General features: G+C 44.4%; 2 protein-coding genes across 2 annotated transcripts in view; both read right to left on the bottom strand.

The window, feature by feature from the left end:
* The window catches only part of LOC146209514 (uncharacterized), a 425,568-nt gene that overhangs the window by 81,105 nt on the left and 323,647 nt on the right, over nt 1-20,816 (bottom strand). The gene's annotated exons all lie outside the window — the stretch shown is intronic.
* Nucleotides 16,217-19,646, bottom strand: LOC146209516 (uncharacterized). Its single transcript, XM_084587415.1, has 2 exons — nt 18,097-19,646; nt 16,217-16,868 (listed from the first exon to the last, which is right to left on the bottom strand). The coding sequence occupies exons 1-2, from the start codon at nt 18,438-18,440 to the stop codon at nt 16,271-16,273; spliced, it is 942 nt and encodes a 313-aa protein (XP_084443541.1). The 5' UTR covers nt 18,441-19,646; the 3' UTR covers nt 16,217-16,270.

Genomic DNA, 20,816 nt, shown 5'->3' with positions numbered 1-20,816 from the left:
TCAGAACTAAAAGAGCGTCTAGTACAGAAAAAATTCATTTTCCCTAAGAACTCTTTTAAGCATACAAATATGTAGAATGTTGATCCAATTTCGTCTATCTCTTTCAAGATTAGAGTGTTCTACACTGTCATAAGCTTTGGCGACACAGTGACTAGTGTCGATACCTCTTTATTCATTTCAATCCTAATTCTGCTCCCCTGGTCTGTATGAGCAGTGCAAATCAAGCATCTTGAAAAATCTAATATGTCGGCCACTAAGAGCACTTGAGTATGAAATATGCGAGGCGCGTGTGAGCTAAGCCTTCAAAAAGTTTCACTACGTTTGACGATAGATACATTGGCCGAATATTATACAAATGAAAACCGTGTTTGAGATCTTTGAGGATTAGCGTAATTTTAGCGACTTTTCTATCTTCAGGCAGCCAAGCAATACCCAGGCAAAATTTTAAAATATTCAACACCTAGGAATTGCGACTTGCACTAACGTCCTCAGCATAGTGAGTGTCATGCAGTCGCACCCAGGAGCTGTAGGTTTCAGAGCAGCCACTAAAATGTAACTCTGATGGCACAACTCCAATGAATTCAGCGCACGGCCTAGATCGAAGTAACAAAACAATAGTCTGCGCTTCAAAGCGAGGAGCAAGGCCTTTCGCTCTCTGTTCAAATTTATTTTTTGCTTCACGACGCGGTCACACCTCTGTCTCTGTTGCATGACATGTTGATAAATCTTGGTTGCGTTTTATGAACCTATTTTTGCCTTGCTATTATTTCAATTATAGATAACTGTTCATATCAGCATTATGCTCTTCCTCGGCATTAGTAATATGTCCGTGAAATGAAGCCAAATAATATTTGCAATTTGCCCAATTTTGATGACACTTGTTATTGAGAAGGCTGTTCCATGCATTTTTATTACTGCGGTATGCTTTTCGACATTCTTCATTCCAACATCGTCACTATACGTTTTACTGATCAGGGATTTCCCCGTTAACACGGAACGCTCAGTGGCACCTAAGACAGGAGAGAGGTTGTTGAGCAGCTTCAGAGTTCTCAGATGATGGTATGGAGGAGAAAGAAATTCATAAGCGTTTTGAAGAGTCCATAGTTGACACATATTTTTCAGACGTAATTACTGTCATGGGAACGGACACTATATTAAACATAACTGGGAAGTGGCCGTTAGATGTGCCACAATTCCCTGTAGACGATGATAATACCTTCAGTTCATTCACAACTAGCGTTAGGGTCAATGAGTGACCTAGAAGCTGCTCTCGCCTGTAGATTATGCCTAGATTAATACAGCAAAAGGACAAATCTAGTTCTAAAGACGCAGATATTCATCTGACGGAAACATCAAAGAACACGGCAAGAATTACCGCTAAAACAATCTGTTTCGCGGCCGCCTGCTGGAAAGGAGACATTTAGAATAGCGAGGGGAGCACACTGTAGATTTGCGATATCAACTGCAAGCAGTTCGCAGTGTGGTCGTAAAGTTTCCTGACACCTTTGCCCAATGAAATGTTCTTGAAAAATTAACGTTAACAAACCGCCACCCAGGCAGCTAGTGCGATCGTATTTCAGTTCTGAAATGTTCTGAAGGAAATGGCCGGATTTGACAAAAGTCAACTTTCTTGAAGTGAAATTATGTCGTGGTTGAATTTAGACATAAGGCTCTGTAAATCGTGAAACAAAGATGCAGTTCAACGGCAATTTCACTGTAGTACGTTAACTCCGCAATGATTGTTGTAAAATCAGAGGATGTAAGAGCCTCTTTTAAGACGTCAGTCATATGCTGTATACTAGGGACACCGATTCGGATTTAGTGTTTGAATGGGCGGACTTTGATGAAGAGAAAGAAGCGGTGCGCTTCTGGCATAAACATGTTATCTCTACATCTGAAGACCAAAATGTGGATATAGTGGGTATCCGCAGAAGTGTAACTCTGCACTTTCATGGGCGCGGAAGTAGTAGGCTTCAACTTGGTAGGGCCCCCATTAACAGAGCCCCTACCAATAGGAGAAGCTGGGCATTCACTTGAAACAAGGTTTCCAACTGGTAAAGCTGCAATTTCAGTCGACGCAATCTGCATAGAAATGACCAGCGACACAGCTTTGGTGTAGTGACAAACATACCCTATATGACAACCTCAAGGCCTCTTCATAGCTGGGAAAACCGACTTTGATACTATGTCCTTAGCGCCCGTAATTTTGGCATTGCGAACGACGAAGCTGAAGTGTGCCGACGCGGTACACAATGGACCATACCTTAACCTCAGGTGGACAATAAGTGCCTGCAAATGTCCTCAAATACTGTAGTGCTCTGCTGCATCGGAACAGTGATATGATTCCCACACAAGCATCGTTAAATTGATCCGATTGATCCGTGCCGCATATATCTTTTCAACGAGCAAGCTTTTCGGCGATGAAATATTTCACTGGTATACTTATGCAAACGATATGCATCGAAGCAAATCCAAAGCATATTGTAGATCTCGGGATTTGCAAAGAATGCCACTCCTGCCAAATAGACGAAGCTTGGAGATTTTTAAGTAGCGGTTGGTAGCAGCCTTCAGCTGCTCCTGAACTATTTTGGGGTTTTTCAGTTTCCGCGTTCCATTTTCAATTGCTGAAAACGCCAACGGTATCACTATTGCTCAATTTCTGCCAAAAGAGAACAGGTCCAAGTTTTGGGCCGGCTGATTGGCGAATCAGGATGCTAAACACCAGCTGGGTAGTCTAGAAACATTATGAAGCTTGAGTGTTTCCTCAATAAAACAGTCAAACCATGCTTGACAGCTATCGCTCGTATCACCAGGTTCAAGCCATGATTACACCGCCCTCTCCGCCCAATTTCTTTCACTGCTACTCCCCTGCGCCGTGCATTGCGTGTCGTGATCTTGATTAACTTCCATCAGCGCACGGCGGATTCAGAACACATCGCCATCGCGTTTCCCTCCAACCAGTCCCACATTTACAGGGGCAGAACCCCAAACGTCACCTTTAGCCGATTTCTGTGTTGTTTGTGTGAAGCCTCATGTCGAAATTCTAGCTACGAAGCGAAAGCGAAATATCATGTGCTAGTGCATAAACTTGAATAAATGTGTGTGTGTAGGGGGGGGGGGGGGGGGGAGGGAGAATTGGCCGCCCTGCTGTTACAATCCTTGAAATGGACAAATCGTGTTGAGAAAGTTTCTATCTCTCTCTAACAAATGTAGAGAGAGACATAAAAAAGGGGGAGAGAGAGACACCCTTTCTTCCTCTCTGATCACTGACTATCATTATCGATCCCTAACTACCTATCACTATAAACAAGAAGCCCACCAATATCCCGCAGAATCTCTCGGAGATGACTCGCAAACAAATCTCGACCACGCTATTTTCACCCTGGGTCAAGTCAGACTTTTGCCTTTAAAGAAATGAAAATGAGTAATAGGGTAAGAATGGGTCAGCATCTTACCCTTGTCGGTAACGCCTAATTGCGCTAAGAAACAATGTAAATGAACAAAGAGAGAAGTGTCCCAATGGAAGACCACGGAAAACATCGTAGGACATTAGTCTCAATATGTCTGGGAATAAAAAAAAATTGCCAGTTCCGTGCCTAGCTCCGTTAAGAGCTCATTCTTTTCTTCTTGCTTATCTGACGTTTACAATTTTTATTTTCTTATACTTTTAATTACTTTCATTTCTATAGCTTATTTCTATTTTTCTTATTTTGATAATGACCTTTTAACTGTATAGTCAATGATTTCACGTTCAAAGAATATTTCTCACTTTTGTAAAATATTCAGTAAATGATTAAATTATAGCTCGTTTCATAACTCTACCGTTCTGTTCACATGACTGAAACCAGTTTCTAGGATTACACGCACTCAGATCTGATAAGTCATATAGGATTTTGACTTAATAACCTTGACCACATCGGGATCGGCCTCTTGGCTATTACAAGAGTGCACCTAAGCGTTCCGACTTCATCATAATACGACCGCCCCGTTCGTTTGCACATCCGTGTACTCCGAATCAGTAGCACAACGCCTTAAGCCGTGAGCCACCGCGGCGGGGCACTTACTTCGGCGAATATAGATAGATCGGCTGCAATTTAATTTTCGCTCCTCTAACGCATAGTCATCCTCGGTATATGCATATTGTACTTGTGAATTTACAGCCACTAGCTGCACAATGGCTCTTTAATTCTGCCAGTGAATCGTGGAATCGAATCCTCGCTCTAACATTAACAATTTTTTTTGTAAAAAACGATGACATTGCTCAATAAGATGCCAGCGAGCTTAATGAAGCCCATCTGATTTCCAACATCTGATGAACTGCGCCGCGGCGTTAATCGCAGTTCTGCGCCTTTTCCGGATGTTACACCCCAAGTAAGGATAGGTATACACCTGCGAGTATCCATAAATAAAGAAATGTGCATACCAGCACTACGTTTGCCTACTCTTCGCCTCGTACCAAGTGGTTCCAGCGCTTTATTAACATTAACTTACCCTTTCCCTTCCCTCCCATCGCCCTCGTAAGGCAAGGAAAGCGCAGCAGTGGGCAGCAGCGCGTCAGGTGGGTGGATGAGGTTATTAAGTTCGCAGTAATCAAGTGGACGGAGCTAGCTCAGGGGCCGAATTACGGTTCTTGCTGTAAAGTTATAGAGCGTGACGTCAAAATGACGACACCGTGACGTCCCGGCGAGACGCCAACGCGTGACGAAAATCGGAATCAACCAATGATTGCCAGGGTGCCGCCCCGGGCCGCTTATTTTCCCGGCAACAGGTTTATTCGCACGTCAAGGAGCCGTTTGCTAACTTTTTTATAGATATAGCGTGTGAATAAATTAACTAAAGTTTTATATTTTCAAGAAGCCGCATTTAAAGTTCAATGTCATAAAAAAAATGAAGAAGCAGCTACAGTTTTGCAATTAAACGCTCTCGTGGTTAGCTTCTTTTCCCGCGAGGGCGTGCTGGCAAAGGTAAACAAACCGTAAAAATGGCGATTTTTAGTAAAACAGCTGATTCCACGGCTATAGTGCCGGCTTTAGCGCATCGTCTGGTGTCAAGGTACTGTGTGATGGTCCTAAATGCGCGGAAAAATCATATCGAAAGCAGTGTAATCAGGGCTTTTTTAGTTTTCTTTAGGAAACAGAAACAAAAGAAAGATCGATCGCGGAGCACAGGCAAAATAAACTTTTATGTCCACACGAACGTCTCACACAAAAATGCTTCAGTTAGAACGAGCACGGGGAAAAGCAACGCGGTTGAGCGTACGCTACCAACCTCGCTCGTTTTTCGTTTTTCACTGTATGTCGCCTTCGCCTCCACGTTTTGCTTTGGGCGCACTGCGGAGCCCAACCACCCTTCAGCGCCAACTTTGCAGTAGTTGAGTTCAGCCATTTGACGCACGCACTTGCTCACCGTCAGTTATGAGAGGCCGACTACCTGTGGAGACGAAATCCTCCGGAGGCGAAAAAAAAAAGATCGAAGCACGCATGACAAGCCGCACCGTCAAGAGCGGTCGACTGCAAGCATCACAGTTCATCGGCGCATTCATCGCACCACCATTCCGCTTTCGCATTTTCAAGTCGAAATAGGCGTCGGAACAACTAGCCGAACAAGTAGAACGCATTCTCACACACCGCCCTTCGTCGTTGCTCGCGCCGGCGTTGCCGCTTCGGCGCCGCAGCCACCACTCACACCACTCCACCGCGTACGCCGCCGCCAATTTCGCTCTAGAACTCGCTCTAAAACGTTTTAGACCGTCTCATCGCGCTCTACAGAAATAGTCTAAAACCACGGGCATAATTAAGTGCGCGACGTCATCTGTTTTTTCGTCTCCGAGACGCAATCGCAGCATCCCGTGACGCAACTTTTCAAGATGGCGACGGCGACCATTAGGAGCGGGCGTTTTAGAGCGCTCTCAAATATAGAGCGGTCCGTAATACGGCCCCAGGGCCGGTTTAATTGGAGGAATATCGTAGAGGCCTTCACCCTCCAGTCGGCATAGTCCGGCTGATGATGATGACAGTGCCATCGTTTTTTAAGGAACGAACGTTATTGCGCCTGGGGCATTTACAGACTCTGTAAATTGGAACCTCGGCATCGACATAGCGGAACTATGTCGATGCCGAGGTTTCGCAATTCGAGCTGTGTTTTCTCGCCTGCTCATCGCAGCGACTGAATGAATGGCGCGCCAGTGGAACTAGCCTTGTATGAGCAGGCAGTGCTGTTCGACCAAGCGCCGTGAGCGCTACCGATAACACGGAACCGAACATGTAAAACGCACATTTCATGCACGCGGAAAATGTTTTCATTCGCCGCACCGCCAAATCGGCAGTTCTTAGTAGCTACAGTCGACGCAGATCGGGTGGGGCCATCGGTCTTGTTGTTTTAATTACTATGCCAACGCAGTGCATCTGGTCTCATATTAGGGTTAATGTAGACGCTACCTTATCAGTACAGCGTTAACGTTTGCTTAAGTTTCTCGCTATGACGACGCTTCGCTCACAGTTCCGACTGCTCAGGCTTACCTTGCAGTGCTTGTGAATTGCTGCCTCTTCACAGGTCCCACGGTAAACCACGCTTCGGAACGCTGGGAGAACAGACAGCGGGCTTGTTGTTGTTGTTGTTGTTCTCCTCTAATGTGATGGCACATACCCACATAGGGGGATCGGCCAAGAATTGGGGTGCAGAGATATTAGATTTTGAGATGTATAACTACATCGAAAAAAAAAAATAATAATAAATGCTAGGGAATAGAAAAGGAAATGTAGATATGATAAACCAAAATATATAATAGTAAATACTAACGCACGCAGTAAGAGAATAGTAAGATTTATATGTACAGAATAAAACTTCAAAGCATATTAGTCAGGTAGACGTTTTGTTCCTATTAAGAAGTTTTGAATGGCGTTGAAAACATACCTGTGGCTGTACCCAAGCATGGTGGCACCGAACGATAATAAAATTTGGCTGCTCAAATTAAGACCCAGCTGTTGTAACGGCTTCTCTAAGTACCGTTTTCTCATCATGGTAAAACGGCGGCAAAATATCAAGAAATGGTCTATTGTTTCCGGTTCCCCGCAGAATGCGCAGACAGGAGAAAGCGCCAAACCAGACCTGTGCATATAGAAATTTAGGGGCGGAATACGACAGCGTAGCCTTGTTAGAGAGACCTCAGTTTGCCTTGATTGACATGATTTCCTATTCCACGAATACTTGAGGTGCAGGTAGTCATCCGAGGATAAAATAGATCCAGACTGCGTGCTTAATAAGGCACGCCGCCGAAATCTTGCTGCTGTTATGTACGCTGTTGCCGGGAGGATGGGCAATACAGGGCCGTTCAGAGAATCTTTGGCTAGTCTGTCTGCAATCTCATTGGCTGTCACATTGCTGTGTCCTGGTACCCACACTATATGTATGAGCCTCAAATGTGAGGGGAGCAATGAAAGAAAGGTGTTTAAAATTTGCGAATCCATATTCGAAGAAAGCGACAAGCACAAAGAATAAGAGTCTGTAATTACAGCCACTGTTGAGTATGTTGTGTCTAGTTTGCGCAGAGCAAGCACCACCGCCAGCAACTCCGCCTGGAAAATTGGAGTAAAATCCGGAAGACGGACTGAAAAAGCCCAGTCTAAAAGCGGACAGTATATTCCAACGCCGGCTTTTTCATTAATTTGAGAAGCATCCGTTGCTATTGTTATGCTAACTGGAAGACTTTGTAAATGATCTTCTAATAATCCATTTAAAATGTGAGGTGCTAAGTGTTTCGCATTATTTGGGAAAATGTCATCAAAGATAATTTGAACCGACGATGCACTTACTTTTGTTGGAAAGATGTTAGAAAGGACTACGTGCAAAGGTTGTAACAGATTTTGCACTAGAATTACCTGCGGGGTATGAAACCGAGGCCATACGACTCCAAAAAAGGAGTCTGGCTCGCAACAAAAAATTGATATGGAGCGGTGGAATTGTGATTCATATATTTTCAGATACGTCTGGACAGTCAAGAATTGTAATCTAGTTATTAACGGTGGTATTCGGGCTTCAAGGTATAGTACATTATTAGCCACGAATTTGGGGAGCCCAAGGCATAATCTAAGCGCTTCCCGCTCTAAAAGAACAAGCGGACGAATTTTGTAAGCAGGTGAACCAGAAAATAACACAGATCCAAATTCTATAATTGGGCGGACATACATAACATAAATCATTAATAGTGCGTCTCGCCGCATCCCAGACCTTGGACTGCTTAACCTGCGCAACATACCCACAGCACGTGCCCCCTTCGCTGCAACATGTTCAATGTGATCCCTCCATGCCAGATGGTCATCGTAAATCACCCCTAGATATTTCAAAGACTTAACTTGAGGAATCATTTCCTGCTTAAATGTTAGAGCAAGAGTTACCGGATCCTGAATTTGGAAAACAAGGAACGCGCACTTTTTAACATTTAATTTAAATTTTAAGTCATCTAACCAATTTTGAAGGAAGCTTAGGTACGATTGCAGGCGCCTGTTGAGGGATTGAATGTCAGGTGCAGCCGTAAAGAATGCGATGTCATCCGCATAGACATACGTGCGGATCTCCTGATGAGTGGGAATTGAACTCATTAAAATGTTAAAGAGCACGGGCGAGAGAACTGCCCCTTGAGGGACACCTCTGGTTTGTTGATATTTGCTAGAATGAACTCCATTCAATGAACAGTAAAATTGTCTGTTTTGTAGGAATGTAGATATCCAATCAATAAGTATTGTGGAAAGCATAGCGATTCTAATCTGTGCAATAAAATTCGGGGCTCTACACTATCATAAGCCTTCTCTATATCTAGAGTCACCAATGCAGCATACATTTTTTTGCGCCGCGCAAGAAGAATTCGACTCTCAAGGTCGGTATGTGCATTCCATATTGAAAATTTTGCTCGAAATCCGATTTGACAGGGACTAAGAATATGTTTTTGTTCGACAAACTCGGTAACACGTTTGAGTACGACCCTTTCAATTAATTTTACCAAGTTTGATGTTAAAGATATTGGTCTGATATTTTCCAAAGTATAGCCACCGCCATTGTGTTTCCGTAAAGGAATCACTTTGGCTAGTTTCCAGTCACCAGGTATCCAAGAATGAATAATTGAATAATTTACCAATTCTAACAAGGAATTTGGAGACACTTCAAAGAGGATTTTTAACATTTTTGACGTTACTCCGTCAGGGCCAGGCGCAGCAGTTGGCAACGTCATTATAATCGAAGAAAGCTGAGAAAAAGTAATTTTAGGAACATCCTTAACCGTATATACTGGGCCTACTAACGTAGGGTATTTGGGAAGTGTTGACAAAAAACGCTTTTCTAAACCTTTAGCGATGTTTTCTACTGTTCTAAGAGCTTCTTGAGGAGTCGAAACACATGAGGGTAAATTTTCTGAGACAGGAATCTTTTTCCGCGATTTTAAAAACCTGAAAAGTGCACGTCTGTTATTAGATTGTGAAAGGTAATTGAAATACTCATTATCATAATTATCTTTCGCTTGTGCGACTGTGCGTTTAAATGCAGCTGCAAAAAATTTATAATCATGCCAATTTTTGGGGCACTGGTTGTGAAGGAGCTTCTTCCATGCAGCCTTTCTTCTTCTATAATCGCGCGAACAATCTGCATTCCACCATTTTGGTGATGCATTGCCTTTAGATGTACGTACTAAAAATTCACACTTCTTACGACAGGATGCAATAGCCTGGCATAATGTTTGCGATTTTAACTCTTCCGTAGACTCAACCACAGACTCAAGAGACGAAATCAAAAATGAGTGAAACTGGTTATAATTTACGTATGATCTCAACTGAGATGTCGGCAGAGTTAAGCGGCAGTTAACCTCAAAAACAATAGGTATATGGTCGCTAGAGGTGCCACCATCAATTGTCGACCAATTTAGTATAGAAACACTAGTGTTTGAAAAAGTTAAATCTATCACAGATTGACTGTGAGCACGTACAAAAGTTGGTAAGCCAGAATTCATGCAGTGAAGGTTATTGTCTGAAAGCCAATCCCACAGACGCTTGCCGCAGGGATCCGTCTTGTAACCCCACGATACATGGTGCGAATTAAAATCTCCAGCCAAAATAACCGAATTTTGACAATTAACTAGTAGGTGGTCTAGAGATCTGGTGTCGTGAACACCATGAGGGAAATAAATATTCGCTAATGTAAACGGACTGAACCCTGGAATTTCAAAATCTAGAGCCAATAATTCTGAATCTAAACTAGAATATTGAAAGGAAATCTTAGCCCTATGACAAAATTTTGAAGAAACTAGAATTAGTAACCCACCACCTCTTGACTGGCGATCTTGTCGAAATGATAGATAATTTTGTAAGTGAAAATGTTTTTCAGTTGTAAGCCAAGTTTCTTGTAAAACAATTATTTCTGGATTATGTTTTAAAGAAAGATAAACTAAATCTGTAGTAGCTGAAAGAAGAGATCTACAATTCCACTGAAGAACTTTTAACTTTCCTATGTTTATGTAATCCGGGCAGCAGCAACAGCCTGCCCCAAAATGTTTTCCTTTGGTTTAGATCCTAGCTGTTGCTTTTTTGATTTTGCTTGTGGGCGAGGTGATGACGGGTTTGACAACGGGGATCCACTGCGTTTTAGAATTCGCGTATCTGTCTCATCCATATCTGCATCGTGAGCCTCGTCCGACTTGTTGGAATTAAGCATAGGTAATGCGGAAAGAGACTCATTTTGCGAACAAGACATTGCAGCTAATGAGTGCTGCACTGATAGTGAATGTCCAGGTGCCGTAGAAGAAACCATAGCAGGTTGCACAGTCTGAGTATTATTAGCTGCTAGAACATTGGATATGCATTCTGTGACTATTGTCACAATCCTATCCACCATTTTGGTCATGGTTGCTTCCATAGCAGTTATTATGGTTTTAGACATCGTGGAATCTAATGGAGCTCCTGAACGGGCCGACACACCTGCATACCCATGAGCTCTGTCTTTAATTTCCTGAATTGCCTCACGCCTCGAGCAACGTTTACGGTCAATAATCTCCAGAATTTTCATTTCATGCGCTCTAGAGGGACATTCCAAAGAATTTGCTGAGTGAAGTTCGCCGCAAAGACAACATTTGAGAATTTGATCTCAGCATAAGTGTGTTTTATGTGCTTCACCGCATTTGCAACACCGCAAAGTGGATTTGCAACCGCCTGCAGTATGGCCATAACGCCAACAGTTGTTGCACTGCAGAGGCTTTGATGGTAGGTGATCAACTCTGAATATTAAAGGCCACGCTTTAATCTCCGATGGACAGACTGTGCCTGCAAATGTAGCAATAACCGATTCTGTCGGCACACGAACATTATTTAGCTCCCGGCTACAGCGATAGACCGCAACAACGCCTGCCGCGGAAAGAAGGTCAAGGGTTTCTTGTGGACTTAATGAGGAATCTACACCTCGGACTAAACCTCTTGTGCAAGCCAGGTGTGAAGGGATAAAACTGCTTACCTGATGAGAGGCGAAAGAGGAGCATTTTAGCAGGTCCTTTATGCATGATAGTTCTTGCGAACGGCAAAGAATCCCGCCGCGACCAAATTGGCGCACCTCGGCTATTCCTTCGTAGAAGGAAGTGATTTCCTGCAGGGCAGCTCGAACAGCTCCTGGGTTGTTCATTTTAATGGTGCCCCCATCCTTAGGTACGAGTGCCACAGGGTTGTTACGGACACCGGAGCTCTGAAAAGCTTCCAAGGGCAGATCATCGGTCAGGAGGGAAGCCGACCAAGGGGAGCGCCCTTGGCCGGGGGACTGCGTCGACATTACCTTAAATTGACAATGTCACCGCGTGCGTTAGTCAACAGAGAACAAAAGAAGCACAGGAGAAAGACAAAACCGGGACTAGCAACCCAATACTTAGCCGATCGTCAAGGAGCAAAGGGCGTCCGACGCTGGCAGGGATTGGAAGTAATCGGAAAACTTTATTAGCAAGATGAGCATTTGGCGAAAACATTGCGCCTTTCGTCCCAAAAACCGTATGCTTAATTATATCACAATTTCAAGCTTCGAACATCTCCGCAACTTGAGCCATAACCCTCTTCTTGCTGCAGCCGATTAGCAACAGCCAAAAGTTCTTCTGAGTGTGTGGATGCGCACTTCAAGCGGGCTTACCAATATGTCGCTCTACTTCTTCTACTTCTTTCCTTAGTAGACGTAGCTCATGCCAACGCCTACGGACTGATCAGGCCTCAGTACAGCACAAGAAAATAAAAACAATTTTATTCTTTATAATTTACGCTCTATCGTACATAAAATACTATCTTGAAATCAGTGTTAGCAAAAAATGTTTAGCAAAAATTTGTTTGGTAAGGAAAGCAATCAAGGAAGGAAAATATTAATTACACAAAATTTGAAACAAACATAAAACAGCGAGGCGCTGACAAACAAATTATTCTGTCGCACCCCGGCTTTAAGTCATGCATGGCCTTTGACGCTGTACCAAACGGCTGGAGGGCAGGCCTTACGAAAGGCCACCTTAGGCAAGGAAAGGAAATTCTCAAGTAATCCCTTATTACCGCTGCTTCTCTTGTCATTAGTGGAGTTGTTGAAATGAAACAAAAGGGGTTGGTAAAGGAATAAGAAAAGGTTTGTGAATGTAATGAAATCGAGCGATGATGGAGCTTCAGAGTACAAGCAATATATGGTAATGGGTTATTCGGCGGGAAAAAGCTTTGCTGCCAGGTGCGGAAATGTTAATGACATCAGCACCGGGCTAACTTAGAAGTGGTGAATATTCGCCTCATTTCTTTTCGAGCGCTAAACAGGATACTCTTGGCGGATATGTCAGTTCCGAAATTGAGGACGTGTCAATTAACGTGCTCTCTAAGGATCGTATCTCCGACAGGAGAAGTTGTAATAATCTATAGTTTCCACGTCGCCGCATGACGTATAAAGAGGTCGATTCAAAGAAGGACACGCGTCCTCTTTTGGTTAGGATTGTGCATGTCCGCAAATTGATACGCATGGCGTAAATTTTATATTCAGGTCGGAAATACTAACCTAAGATGAAGAACTTAAACTGATTGCGAAATGTAGTTTGTGCAAACGGGTCGCTACGAAGCCTTTTTTGAACCCATTCGCTTATTTTGTAAATGAGCCGAAAAGGCGGTAGAGATCGTCGCCGTCTGCACATACTAAGTGCGCACAGATGTAGGTGACGATGATGACAACTAAAAATGTAAAAGCACCAAAATTTCCGTTTCGGTAAATATTTTAGTCCAAGGTAAACACCGGCTGCCTGATACTGCTATTTAATTCGGCGACACTGTTCCAGATAGTGTTAAGACTGTGCCTGCCAATAAATTAAATGTGCTTTACTCATGGCTTCCTTCAAACTGAAATATCAGCTTTTTTCCTATACTCCCGGACTCTTGATTGGAGTTGGTTATTTTGTGTCCCTGACTACACGCCTATTTTTGTCGCTGAGTTTTTGTTGCTATTAGGTTGGCATTGTAAAACATTTCCCACAACAAATCTAAGGTTATTATACTTTCAGACAGTCTTTCCGCATTGACAGTGCTGGAAAGTATGAGAGATACCCTGTTTAGCTGTTCCTTGAATTATAATTCGGCATATATTACAGAAGTTCGCTTTCACAGGGCCCCTGTCCCTTTCGACTTTACACTTATCGAGAAAACTTTATTAGCAAGATGAGCATTTGGCGAAAACATTGCGCCTTTCGTCCCAAAAACCGTATGCTTAATTATATCACAATTTCAAGCTTCGAACATCTCCGCAACTTGAGCCATAACCCTCTTCTTGCTGCAGCCGATTAGCAACAGCCAAAAGTTCTTCTGAGTGTGTGGATGCGCACTTCAAACAATGTGAGGTGTCCATGATCCTCTTGCGTTGCAGAGTAATGCGACTAGATTCTTATACTGTTCAGAGCTATGACAAACCTTTGTGAATCTTCAGGGGAAATTGAGTCTATCGACCACTCTTTCCTCTCCTGCCGACGGTTCGCTTCTCTCAGAATTTTACTTGGAGATCCCTGTCACTCGTTTTGGGCTTTCTGTATCTATTCCGTATCTCCTATCCTTCAGGCCGAGTGGCAAGGGATACGCTCTGAAAATAGTGTGCGATTCAATTCATGGCTGTATAAACCCATCACGCAGATTTCTTTGCTGAAATAAGAATTTTTGTTTTTCTTTAGATTTTTTGTTCAAATTCTAGTTTAAGATTAAAATAGTCTAGATACTCCACTCCTTGTCCACGAGTCTTTTGGATCTGTAATACACCCTAGAAATACCCCGTGGTGGGTGTTTGCCATTACGACTGAGCACATCATCATCATCACCACCGGGTTCTTATTGATCAAGGAAGGAGGGATGGAGGGACATTAAATACCTGATCGTTTTGGTTTAACTATTAAAAATTATCAGACATTACTTAATTACGCTGAAACAAAAACCCACAGTATCCCCTTTTCTCCACAAGATTTAAATACGGTTTGCAAGTCTTTCTGGCTATCTCATAACAGAACAATATCGTCAGCAAACATGAAACCGCCGAGGCGCTGCTCTACCACTTTTCCGCGTATTCTATACAACGTTATAAAACCGCGTTGTCCCTAATTTGTAGCATTTGTTCCACATTTACCATAAAAAGCATAAGCAGTAGTGGTGATGGAAACCTTGTTGTAATCTTTTCCACATCTCGACAGTTTTTCTACTTGTTATCCCTTCGTATGTAACTTATACTTTATATCCCGCACAGTTCCTGTAGCAAATCTGTTACTCATAACCTATACCTTCATATTTTAGTATGTTGTTTTTGAGGACTTCCCTAATTTCATTATTCGACCAGTTTTGTGGCTTCCTCTTTCCGCATCAGCAGTTTGCTATTTTTACTTTAAAATTGGTACTTATAGGTAGTTGTACCTCATTATATTCCCACTTGGCACTGAGGCGTTTCTATAATGCATCCCCTATACGGGCTGCTATAAGCAGAATTCGTTCTTTGTTTAATGGCGAGTTTCTTGTTTGCCTTTATTTGCATTTTTCAACTGAAGATTGCGCCGAATGGTAGAATAATACGTTTATGATCACTACCAAAACTGTACTGCCCTTTATCGTCTATTTCCCCCTTTGTAAGCTTGCTACAAATTCACACTGAAAACAAGCAATAGTCAATCCCCGTGTGTATGTTCCGAAATTGCCATGTAACTTCTCTCTTACATTTAGCTTCTCTGTTTACAATATAGGTTGAGTCATTCAAAAAGTGCCATTTAGTGTATTCATTTGGATCCTTATTGTGGCCGTTGAAGTCTCCCAGTAGTATAGCATCGCATCGCATAAATAACACCACTTACTGCACGCCGACCACGACATCGACACGGCGACTTTCTAACGCCAGAACTAATTTGTTTAGATATTCCTTTTTTCCTCGCACAATAACAGATTGGAACAACTTACCTCGGCCTCTTCTAACCAGCATTGATTCAATTGAAACCTTGAATTGCTGATCTCAAATGTTTTTCTTGTCTGATTTTTGGTTGTCCTAACTGATTGACTTTTTTTCTTGCTGCATGTTTGATCATTCATTTTTGGATATTTCATTAATTGCCTTTCATCTGTTTATGTTCATGACTTTCCCTAATGAAGAGCTCGGTTTTCATTTTGTTTAGTCCTTGTTTTGTTCATATTCTATTGCCCACAGAACAAGTGTTTTGAAATTATTTGCTATCTTCATTATGAATCCTGATGTTATCTGTATGCCCCTCCTGCTTGGGCCGTAAAGGCCTGCAGTATTGAATAAATAAATAAAATAAATAAGATCACGTCCAAACCGGTGTACACCTTCACTGAGGCGTTTAACGAGATCCTTGTTTTCCGGCCTATATTTTCCCTCTGTGGCTAAATAAACTGCACCTAGCCATATATGTACGTGCAGTACCAAGACGGATGCCAAAAAAACATCACGTTTTAGTGTGCCTATAAATCTAGGCCATGACTTTGCCTCGTCAGTACGCTTGTAAGTCAAGCTGCACTTGTAGCCCGGGTGACTAAGCGGAGGATGTCACTGAATTTTTTGCGATAATTGTAGGCTAACAAAACTCATTGGTGGGCAAGAAGGTGCACAACGTTTTGGCAGCAAAAATTGTAGGATTGCACTTAACTTCGCTTAACAAAGTAATGGCGAATATCGCTGAAATAACGGAACGTAGCCGGTGGCTGGAGGCCAAAGGACTGGACGTTTATTGATAGGTGATCTTGCTTTTATAACAGAACCGCACCGATTACAGATCATGATACGCAAGAATTCGACACGTATAAACCGTCCAGCTTATGATATACATCAGCACGCGTACATGATACCACTGCATCCCCTCCCCTAAGCTGGAATACGTGAGACGATCTAGAGTCTTCCGCAGGCGAGTCGAACGACGTGGTGGTTGTTGGTCTTCGGCTTGAGAGCTGACTTCCCGTGCCTCCGTACCTTGGCGAGTTTCTGCCTCCCCGGAACTACGCTCAGCTCCGTCGTTGGTCCAGTCATGTCTCTGATTTTTAGGTGATGAGCCCGTGACTAGTCGTGGCCGGAGTTTGTCTACGTGGCGTCGCTGCTGTCCCTCCGGTGTTTCCAGTATCACCATGCATGATCCCGTCATGGACACTACTGTTGCCGGCATCCACTTCCGGACAGACTGAAACTGGTGCGACCATAAATGCCTGCCAGGTTGGAACCGCGTCAGTACTTTTGCTGCTCCTGGAACCACTTCGGTAGAACCGTCATGTCTTATCACCGTGGTATCCGTGATAGAAGCTGTCAGCCGGTTTCGGGGACGGAAGGCCAACAGCCGTTCCGCTGACAATTTTTCTCCTTCCAAAGGTGCCGTTCTATAACGGAATAAAAAGTTGATTAGTCGTTCATGCAATGTACCTTTCGGATTCTTCCAAAGACCTTCCTTTACTGTTCGCACGGCCCATTCCACCAACCCATTTGACTGTGTATCGTATGGTGTGGTTCTTATGTGTTTCGCCTGGTTTTCCTGCAAGAAACTTGACATGGCAGAGCTTGAAAACTGTGGCCCGTTATCCGATACCACACAGAATGGCAAGCCAAAGCATGCAAAAATACCTCGAAGTACGTGAATGGTGACAGGAGTGCAAACTGCTGGGCTAGTTGGTTCATATTGCATATAAAGGGAACCAGCGAATACCGACACAAGACAAAAACAAAGCAGGCACACACCTTGTGTGCCTCCTTTGTTCTTGTTTTGCGTCTGTATTCGCTGGTTCCCTTTCTGTGCAATTGAATGGTGGCCTCCGCTGTGGTCGTTTTCAAAGGTATGGTTTCAATCCACTCAACATCTACCACTCTCAATCCGCTCAACATCTACCACTCTCAATCCACTCTCAGCATCAACCAGCACAAAAACGTGGTAGCCCTTGATGGGCCCCGCAAAGTCCATATGAACCCTGTACCAAGGCTTGTTGCTCACCCGCCATGGAGTGGGACCTTCAGCAGCCGGCATGGGCTGGCATTGTATACATTGCGGGCAACTTCGTACAAACACTTCGATGTCTCTATCTAATCCAGGGTACCAAAATAACACCCGAACCGTGTGCTTCATGGCACTGATACCGGGGTGAGTGTCGTGCAGTTCCTTTAGCGTGCTTTGTCGCCTGCCAGTGGCTTGTGATCCGTCGTCAGAGTAAAACGCTTCGCCAACAAATAATCTCAAAACTTGGTAACGCGGAAGACCAACGCCAAAGCTCCTTTCTCCAATTGCGATTAATTCCTCTCCGCAGGTGTCAGTGCTCTTGAACAGAACACTATGAGATAGTCCCGGTTTCCAATTCGGTGTAACAACACAGCGTCGACACCCACTGACGAAGCGTCGCATTCAAGCCGCAACGACTTTTCGGGGTCGTAGTATACGAGAAGCTGTGCTTTCGCCATAGCCTGCTTTGCTGCCTTAAAAACTTAATCGTGTTTGGATCCCCATTGCCATCGCGCTCCTTTAGCTAACAGCCTATAGAGAGGAACCAGCGTAGTTGCGAGGTTAGGCAAAAACTCGGCGTAATATGTGATCTATCCCAAGAAGGATTTAAGCTGGCTCACCGTCTCCGATCTGGGTGCGGCTGTGATGCCTTCCATATTCTCAGGGGGTGTAGCCTAGTTGCATCAATCTTGTGGCCCAAAAACAAAAATTCCTTCTCTCGGAACCTGCATTTGTCACGGTTCAGCTTGAGCCCATTATCGCGCAGCCGCTCGAAGACTTGCCGGAGAGTATCATGGTCGTTCTGTTTTTCGGCAGTACTGATGTCATCTAAGTACACCTTTACACGAGGGATGCCTTGTAGAACGGATTTTAGGCGACGCTGGAGCAAGGCTGGAGCCGATGCGATGCCGAAAGCAAGGCGCTTGTATGCAAACAACCCTTTCTGGGTGTTTAACATGGCCATTTTTGTGCCTCGTCATCCAGTGGAGTTGATTATATGCGTGCCGTAAATACAGATTAGTGAATACCTCCCCTTCGTACGGAGATAAGATGTCTACAATTTTTGGCAACGGGTACTGTTTCAAATGTGTCTCCGGATTCACGATTAGTTTGAAGTCGCCGCACAGTCTAATTTCACCGTTCCATTTCACTACGGGCACGACAGGCGTAGCCCACTTGGAAACTCTCAATGGTGAAAGCACTCCATTCTATACCATGCGGTCAATGTCTGCCGATACCTTTTCCCGAAGCGCGCAGGGAACTGGTCGAGCCTCGAGAAAGCGTGGTATAGCGGCATCTTTTGTGTAGTTTTACGGGCGGCCCCTTACAACAACCCAAACTATCCTCAAAAATGTCCGGAAGTTCCGCCAAACGTTTGACTGTCGCTGCGTCACCGTGAACCAGATATTCTTTCTGCGGTGCACATTCTTCCAGTAGGGCTATGCCTGCATTCTGGAAGGCTTCGATGGTGTTCCGGCCGCACATAGGCCCGTCGCAATCCACAACCACGAGCTAGCTGTCCACTTGAGTATTAAGGCATTCGACTCTAATGGCCACTCGGCGGAGGACCGGAAGCGGCCCCAGGAGGCACGATAGGCGCAATGCAGTCTTCTCCAGTGTCGGCCAAAAGTCGCGGTTGTTCTCGAATACCCTCCTTGAAATGACGCTGACAGTAGACCCTGTATCAGCATGCGCAGGTTCCGGCCTTCCCAGATGAAATCCCTTTCGAATCGCCAACCGGCCTCGTTACTACTGTAGCTGTGAGCCACCAAAGCGTAGAGCTTCTCTTATCCACTGCCATCGCTGCCTTCTGCCTCCTTCACCGCATATGTTCCTGAAGGGTTAGCGCGACCACTGGAGCACATCCGTGCTAGGTGTCCTTTCCTGCCGCACATGTGGCACGTAGTTTCTTGTGTCTACACACTTTTGAAGCATGGTTCGAGCCGCATCTCCAGCATTGCGAAGACTCTGTCGTGGGTCTTTACTCGCGCCAGGATTTCTGCGGATACCGACTGTGCTTCCGTACGACATTGGCAGCCGCCCCGTTGTCATTGAACCTCCTTTCTTGCATCATCCGGACATTCGTCTCGGCGGTTTCCGCAGCTAGAGCAAACGCTTCCGCCTCTGCCAGGCTCAACTTCTTTTGCGATAACATATGCCGTCGAGCTTGTTCATCACGGATTCCGCAGACAATCCGATCCCGCAACATACGATCCAACGACTTATCAAAACTGCAATTTTTGGCGTGACGCCCCAGGTCGGTGATGTACTCCCGTACCCTTTCGCCCCATCCGCTTGGTTCCGCATACAGAAAGCGTAGCTAGCTGCTATCTCATTGGCTTGGGGATCAAAGTGTTGTCCAGGAGCTGTACGACGACCTCTTAGTTGAGGCTGTTCACCGATTCCGTCTGGCACTGGCCTTGAATCACACGCACCACGTTGTCACTAAGTGCCAACGCCAGAAGCGCACACTGTTGTCCTGGATCTGTGATGCTGCGGCCCTCAAAAAAAGGCCTCCAAACGAACACGATAAGTGCCCCAGCTACTAGTTGTGTCGTTGAACTCGATTGCCTGGCTGCCATTGTGCAGCAGCCATCCCATACTCGTCACCACTGAAATAACGGAACGTAGCCGGCGGCTGGAGGCCGAAGGACAACGTTTATTGATAGGTGATCTTGCTTTTACAGAACCACACTGATCCCTGATTATGATACGCAAAATTGTGGCCCGTGTAACTGTCCAGCTTATGCTATACATCGGCACACGTACCTGATAACACTGCAGTCACCCATCTCCCTTCTCTCCTGCCCCTGCCTTTTCTGTCCGCCTCTTCTCTTCTACTTCTGTCTTGCTTGATTGTATTAATTTATTTCTTTGTTTCCATTTCGGGGGTCATTTACGGTGCGATCAGAATATCAGAAATACTGTTCTCGACATGTGGGAAAGAGGGCCTAACTTCATGAATGGGGAAATTATGCCGACGTCACAATTTTTGCTACGTCTCACGAATACATCTCATCATCATCATCATCATTTATTATACCCTTAAAGGCCCCGGGTGGGGTATTACATAAGGGGGGGGGGGGAGGTAACACATAAAGATAACAACCGTTCATGGTCTAAACATAGGTACAAAAAGTGAAAATGCTCAAATACAACAATTCAAATGAAGGAGGCACTGCAAATAAAAAGGAAGAGGAAGCAATCGGTTATGAAGCGAAATGACATGTCAAGCGTTCTTTAAATCTAGTAGGGTCACGTTCGGTTACAATGTGTTCGGGAAGCTGGTTCCATTCTTGGATTGCGGCTGGTAGAAAAGACTTATTAAAGGCGTTAGTAT

The sequence above is a fragment of the Amblyomma maculatum genome, chromosome 1, assembly GCF_055883805.1.
Source record: "Amblyomma maculatum isolate TAMU_Amacu chromosome 1, ASM5588380v1, whole genome shotgun sequence".
In the NCBI taxonomy this organism is placed as follows: domain Eukaryota; kingdom Metazoa; phylum Arthropoda; class Arachnida; order Ixodida; family Ixodidae; genus Amblyomma; species Amblyomma maculatum.
The sequence above is the reverse complement of the archived record's forward strand: the minus strand, read 5'-3'. Positions and strand labels throughout refer to the sequence as shown.